The sequence below is a fragment of the Lagopus muta genome, chromosome 16, assembly GCF_023343835.1.
Source record: "Lagopus muta isolate bLagMut1 chromosome 16, bLagMut1 primary, whole genome shotgun sequence".
Taxonomy (NCBI): domain Eukaryota; kingdom Metazoa; phylum Chordata; class Aves; order Galliformes; family Phasianidae; genus Lagopus; species Lagopus muta.
In genome coordinates, this window is record NC_064448.1 from 8,673,917 (window position 1) to 8,681,091 (window position 7,175).

A 7,175-nucleotide genomic window follows, 5' to 3' on the forward strand; every position below is an offset into this window, starting at 1 on the left:
TGCAGGTTATCAGAGCTTCATTTAAAACACTTATTTTGAAAAGGACAAAGGAAGCTATAGGAGTTGGGCTTGATGATCCTTCTGGGTCCCTTCCAACTTGGAATATTCTACAGTTCTATCAGTTCTTATTTGGAGCAATGGGACTTGCCTGAGCGATGCAAAGCGAAGCGGTGCAGGTCATGTTTTCTCTTCCAGCGCCACGCTCCAGGAGAAGGGACGGGAGATCCACGCTGCAATGCCACTGCTGCACTTGCACCTCTGCTTCACCAGCATGCTGTGCTGGCTGGCCCATGAGTCCAGCTCCTTGGTGCTGCCCAATGCCACCGAGCTCCTGTCCCCTCCTAGCAGCACAAGGACGGGTCCAGCTCCAGGTGCAGGGATGCCCCGGAGCCGCCGCCGCCGGTACCTGTCCCCCCGTGACATGAATGCCATCCTGGACTACCACAACCAGGTGCGGGCACAGGTGTCCCCCCCTGCTGCCAACATGGAGTACATGGTGAGTGTGCATCGCCCGTGCCGTTGTGCTGAGGCTCAGTGCCTGTCCTGGAGATATTATGCATCACAGGTGTGGGGCAGAGCACTGCATGCCCAGAGCTTTCCCGCAGGGGAGAGGTGGCAGTGGACGCTGGGTGTGACCGCTGCATGCCATGTTAAAGCTGGGGCAGATGTGGGTCCCTTATCTCCCTGCCCCAGGTTTAGAAGTGGGCTTTTTCCACTGTCCCAGCAGTGCAGGGAGCTACTGGCCTCACTCGTGTCTGCAGGTGTCCTGGGAGGCCCTGCAGCAGAGAGCAGAGCTGCTGGCATCATTGCAGTGCCCTCAGGCACGTGGGTGGGTCTGGACCAGCTCCTAGCAGCCTGAAGCACCCCAGCGTGCCCACCCTTCCTCTAGTATGGGCCATGAGGGGCCAGGAGTTCCTGAGATCTCCTGGAGCTTCCATGCCTCCAGGATGTGCTTCAGGTGCCCCTGACCTACAGAGCTGGCACAGCTGCTGGTCCAGGGACACATACACTCCAGTGACAGGGTCACCAGCATCCTATTCCAGAAAGGGACACCTCCACCATCAGCTTGTCCTCCTTCATCTCCTCACTGTGCTGCTGGGGCAAAACCCTTCTGTGCCTTAAGGATTTGCTGCCCACAGCTTAACATCCAGACCTTTTGAGAGATATGAGCAGGACACATCCCTGTGAATCTTTCCTTGTAGCATCTCATTAAAAACAAAGCAAAACAAAAATAACAACCAGCAGCCACAGAGAGGCATTCCTGCCTGCAAGCTCTGTGCCAGACACCCAGAGCATCCTAAATGCCTGCCTGCCAAATAACTCTCCCGGGCATGGCTGAGGCTCATTCCCCACGTACTTCAGGATGGGTGAGGAAGCTTTAAATAATGCATGAAGGAAGCAGCTGTCCCAGCAGCAGAACAGGAGCGGCTCCTTGGTGTCCCTCTGAACACAAGGAGTGGATTTCTCCTCTTGCCTCCCCCCAGAAGGCCAAACCTCCCCCGCCCTTCCCCTTTCCCCTGCCAGGTGTGGGATGAGCGGCTGGCCAGGGCGGCAGAGGCATGGGCTGCACGGTGCGTGTGGGAGCACGGCCCCCCCCAGCTGATGAAATATGTGGGGCAGAACCTCTCCATCCACTCGGGCAGGTAAGAGAGGGGAGCCGGGTTCCCCCAAGTTCAGCTTTTAGACTCGGGCACAGTGTTCACGCAATGGGATGCCTGGTGACACCACAGCCTTCCCATGGCAGGTACCGCTCCGTGGTGGACATGGTGAGGTCGTGGCACCACGAGCAGCAGCACTACTCCTTCCCGCATCCCCGCGAGTGCAACCCCCGCTGTCCCTCCAAGTGCAGCGGCTCTGTCTGCAGCCACTACACTCAGGTGAGAGCCCTGGCTCCCCGCTAAGCAGGGGGTCTGAGTCCCTGATTAGAGTGGGTGGGCATCTGCACTGCAGTCCTGTGGAAGAGGATGGGATTCCCCAGGGCAAATGCACCCCAGGGACCTCATGGCACTTGGGGCTGCAGCTCTGCTCCCTGCACACACTCAGGGCTGGGATCTTGCTTCCCTTTGGACCGATCCCGGCACGTTGGTCCAAGAGCATTTTTCCCTCTGTTTCTCCTCATTATCCCACTAACACCTCAGAGGCTGTGAAGAGAAAAAAAACAAACAGCCCCTTCCCGCCTTGGCTGGCCATGAATCATCTCCTGCATCACAGAGTGGCTTTTTAGCACTGCCCGGCCCCATGAATGCCCCCCTTCATCCCACAGCACCTCCAGCCAGAGCTGGAAGCCTCCCGCTGCCCCCCTGCCTCGGGCCGACCCCTCTGGTGTTTGCCCGAGTGTCTGGAGCACAGCTGTGCCCGGGGCTGTCTGGGCCACGAATGTGCAAAATGCATGTTTGTAGGGAGAAACTCAGCTTCCAGTGGCTTTAGGAGGGGCCTTTCTCCTTCGGGTCTCCTCGGGAGGGGTTTCACCTCCCTGTGTCCAGGCTGGCAGTGCTTCAGGGACAGCTCTGGGGACGCAACTCGGTGAACTGGAGACATGACCTGCTCCTTTAACTCAGGCAGTGCATCACAGCACGCTGCAGGCACAGAAAAGGGACATCAAAAAGCGGGTGTTTGAGCAGCGCTGGGGTGGGCATGGCACCGCACCTGGGTGGTTTGGGCCTGGTTGAATTTGCCTCCCATACCCAGCGGGGCTGACGGTGCTGTGTCGCACACAGATGGTGTGGGCCTCCTCCAACAGGCTGGGCTGCGCCCTGCAGGCCTGCAGCAACATGCATGTTTGGGGCAGCACGTGGCGCCGCGCCGTCCTGCTCGTCTGCAACTACGCCATCAAGTAAGTGGGCGCGGGCAGCCGGCCGTGCCTGGTGCTGTGCGAGGGGTGATGCTCATTCTCCTCTCCTCTCTTCCCAGGGGCAACTGGATCGGGGAAGCACCGTACAAGATAGGGAGGCCGTGCTCAGCCTGCCCACCCACCTACGGGGGGGTCTGCTCTAACAACATGTGCTTCACAGGACTCAAATCCAACCAAGTGAGCTGGTTTTAGGACGGCGGCACTGCTCCACTCCCTCCTGCACCCCATGGGGACAGGGGCAGCAGGATTATTTATGGCACCACGATGCTTTTGTCCTCCCCAGCCCAGCCCTCCCTGTGCTGCTTTAGCCTTTAGGCAGGACACAGAGCCTGCTTTGGCCCCAGTGCTGCCACTCTGGGGGTTCTTTTTGGACACCCCCTGGGACTGCTACCATCTGCAGCTGCTTCACACCTGGGGGGCACTGGGGGTGCTGGGGACACACGGGGCTGGTGAGGCCCTGCTGCGCAGGGCTGGGTGGGAGCCATGCAGTGACCAAACTGTCCCTTTGGGACAAGCGACTGGAACCCAGTGTGCCACCCCTGCACATGCCCCCCCCAGATCTGCCCCCCACCCAATAAAGCAGTCTGGAGACCCAAATGCTCATGTCTGTCCTTCCTTGCTAAGCCCTTGTGACATGGAGCCATGTACTGTGTTTTGGGGTAACCCCAAAGAGCAGAAGCGTGCAGGAGCCCTCAGCAGGGCTGCAAGCATGTGAGATGCTGAGCACTTTGCTCCATCGTGTGGGAGAAGCCAGCAATGCTGGGACACCAGGCACTGCAGGGACACTGGTGCTAAAATGCCTGAGGGTTATCGCTCAGAACTGTGCCCTATCCACAGTGCTGAGGCTGGCAAGAGATGGGGCAGGAAGGGAGACCCGAGGTGCCACCACTTATCCCCATCTGCCAGTGGCTTGGATTTCTTCCAGACTTGTCTTTCCCACACTGCTGTGAAGGGTTTTAGTCTGGTATAGAGGAAACAATGGGGCTCAGACACAGCCTGGGCTGTTAGGAGGCAGAGCAATGCCTCCAGACTGGCAGGGACAGCTCAGGATGGGTGTGCTGGTGAGCTCAGACAGCCCTGCTCCTGCAATGTGCATCTCAGGAGGAAAGACAACAAGCAGCGTGCTCCCCCATGGAAGCCCCTCAAACCTCTCTGCAGGGCTCTGCCCTAATTTGGGGTCTGCATCTACATACCTGGTGAGCAGGAGGTCATCAGGCATCCTCCTGGTTGTGCAGTCCAGCAGGGAACACAGATATCCATGGGTCACCGCAGGCCATTGCAGGTCCCCCGACAAACCCCACAAATGCAGCCAGCTTGCGCCGCTGCTCCCTGAGCACAAACAGATCATGCAAAAACACCATCAGAAACAGAGAGTGCAGGGGGAAGAGTTCAGGGAGTGGAGATGGGGAGGGAGCTGCAAATGTCCCACGCCAGCCTTGTGCTCTGAGTATGACCCTGCATCCCACTGCTCCCCATCCCTAAGTGACCCCCTGGTTTTGCACGGAGAGGACAAGCCCTGTGCCTTGCCTGGGCTGTACCCCAGCACGCACCAGACCAGCTCAGCTCATCCCCAGCCTGGGGCCACATGGTTTCACCCTTGCCTGCCTTTCTTCTCCATCGCATTCAGTGACCACAAACCTCTCTGTGTCCAGGCTCGGCAGTGCCACAGCTCATCCCGTCCTCCCCGCAGCAAACCTCAGCCTCTGCTGCCCCAGCCTTGGCAGCGGCTGGAAGCAGGAGCCCCGAAAGAGTACAGTAAAAGCCATGTTTGAGTTTCTAGCTTGGCAGCAGTTACTATAGCTACAGTGACAGCACCTTGCAGATTGGTTTCCATAAGAGCTTGGTTACTATTTAACATCTCCACCCACATTAGCCCTGATTAAGCGAATCAATAAGATAACAAGAGAGGCAGGTTTTCTCGCCCTGCCTCTCCGCACTCTCTCCTGCCTTCACCTACTTCCTTAGAAATACATTTTCATTTATTTATTTTACTTTTTTTTTTTTTTTTTTTTTTTTTTTTTTTACACTTCCTCTGCTTTTTGCCCCAAGTCCCCATAGCGGTACCCGGCGAGACATGGTCAATGTAAGCACCCAGCTAAGCGCTAAGATGGAGGCTCCATATGGTGAGTACAGCGATCCCACCGCCCGCGCTGCCGCCCGGCTGCTCACGGGGAGCGGGGCTGCCAGGGGACGGCGGCACCCGGCGCCACTGCCCCACCACCCACTGCTCCGCCACGTGCAAAGTCTGAGACAGAGGCAGAAAAAGGGTCCTTTTTTCTTGTTTGTATGTATAGATAGAGGTATATATATATGTTTTCTTCCACTCTGCTGGGCTTGAAGAAGAAGGAAGGTGCTGGAGGGAGCGGAGCAAGACTGACTTGCTTGCAGAGGGACTGCTTGCCTTGGATAGGGAGTGGGTTCTGGCACAAGTCATGCAATCTGCAAGCAGTTGATGTGCTGCCCCAGGTCACAAAGCCAGCCTGGAAGCAAAGGCTGTGTGTTCTGCGGTGTGCCCTGGCTGTGGGAGCAGGGACGGTGCCCACCAGTGCTACTGGCCGGTGCAAGGGGATGGGATGGGGTGATGCTGAGGACGGCTCCCAGAGGGGATTTTAGTGCCTGAGCAAATGGCAGCCTCGAGGCTCTGTGGTGCAAGGCACCAGGCAGCACGCTCTGCCCCAGGTGCCAGGGCAGCCCCAGGCTGCTGCTCTCAATTGCTGGGCTGGATGCCAACTGCCAACAAATGCACGTGGACACCAGGAGAAAGAACCCCCTGCCAAGGTTGTCATCACCCTGCTGTTACCCACTGCATTCAAAAGCACCTGTGCTGTGGCTTCTCTGGGAGCTTAGGGGCCAGGGCTGGTACAGACCTGCGTGACCTGGGGATCCCAAGCCCCAGGGTGCAGAGCAAGGGCCCAGCACATGAGGTCTCATAGTTACAGTGCTCTCTGTCACATCTCCAGTGTTCTCTTATCACATCTCTGTGGCTCTCTTAGCACTTCCTTGTGGCTCTCTACCACATCCCCCCAGCTTTCCATCACATCTCTATACCTCTCCATCACACCACCTTGCCTCTCCTTGGTCTAATTTGGCATTCTGCTCCTCTTCTCCCTTGCCCCATGCCCTTCCCAAGCACACAGCCCCACCAGCCTCTGCTCCAGCTGCCTGATGCACTGCAGCAGAAGCTCAGAAGGCCTTGCAGTTCTCCAGGCCATTCCAGTTGCTCATGGCCAAGTTTTGGGTGCTGGTGCCTCTGGTTCCAGGCCTGAGAATGCTTAGCCTCACTCTCTGCGTCTTCAAAGGGAAGACTAGGGGTATCCCTGCTTTGGGGGAGAGGGGAGGAGTGTTTCATTCAGGACATTCCATACTGCTTTGTTTTTTGGCTCAGAATGCTGCCATCTTGACACACAGCTCCACGGTGGCACGTTGCTCATCAGCAGTTCAGTGGCCCATGACCCATCTCAATGGAATTGCACAGGGTATGCAATAGCATCCCTAGGTTGAACTGGGCTGATCGTGGTATGGAGAGCTACAGAGAACAAGAGAAATGTAACAGCTGTGAAGTTCTTTGCTTTACTCATTTTTGCCATGTTGCTCATTTCTTTGTAAATCCTTGGCACACTGGAGCTCTGGGGCTGCTGTCATCCTACAGGAGCCAGCGGCAGGCTGGGAGTTCTCACATAGAAGCAGGCTCAGAAAAATGCTCAGCTTTCTGTCTGGTTGGTGCAGCTGGTGATGATGTCCAGCTGGTGCTGCTTTGGCAGTGTGTGAGGAGACATGCAATGAAGGCTGTGAGTGAGAGAAACAAAGACTGGGTGTCCATGGGAGAGGAAGGGGCTCTGACCCTGGGGTCACAGTGGAATGGGATGCTGATGCTCATTTCAACAGAAGGGGAGGCACAAAGAACATGGATGTCACAGCCGTGGGATGTGACAGCACAGTGTGAGGTGGCAGGTCTGAGTGTCCCCAAACCAGATTGTCACCTGCCCTGCAGAACAGAGCCATCACGTTTCTGCAGGGAGAGATGGCCCCTGCAGGCTGCTGATCCTCAAAAAGCTGAACAAGCTGTTGGATTACAACACTTACAATTAAGTTGTGACATCCGTTTGCTTCTGGCTCTGGGTGAGCAGCTGTTTGCCAGCCCTGGTACGTTGGTGATCTCAAGCGTGGGCAGGTACACACTGCCAGTGTGAATTGTGCTGGGGACCGGACTGAGGGATGGCCATGGGGTGAGCCGGGCACTGCAGGGCAGCTTGGGGAGGATGGCTGCACATCCCACCTGCACCCCTGTCCCCCTGTGCACAAACAAAGGCGTGCTCCATGCAGG

General features: G+C 57.0%; 1 protein-coding gene across 1 annotated transcript; it reads left to right on the plus strand.

Annotated features, from left to right (window-relative positions):
- Positions 1-233: 233 nt before the first annotated feature.
- R3HDML (R3H domain containing like) lies at positions 234-3,331 on the plus strand. Its single transcript, XM_048962819.1, has 5 exons — positions 234-496; positions 1,525-1,643; positions 1,745-1,877; positions 2,718-2,833; positions 2,911-3,331. Exons 1-5 carry the CDS (start codon positions 236-238, stop codon positions 3,041-3,043), a joined length of 762 nt encoding a protein of 253 aa, XP_048818776.1. The 5' UTR covers positions 234-235; the 3' UTR covers positions 3,044-3,331.
- The last annotated feature ends 3,844 nt before the right edge of the window (positions 3,332-7,175 follow it).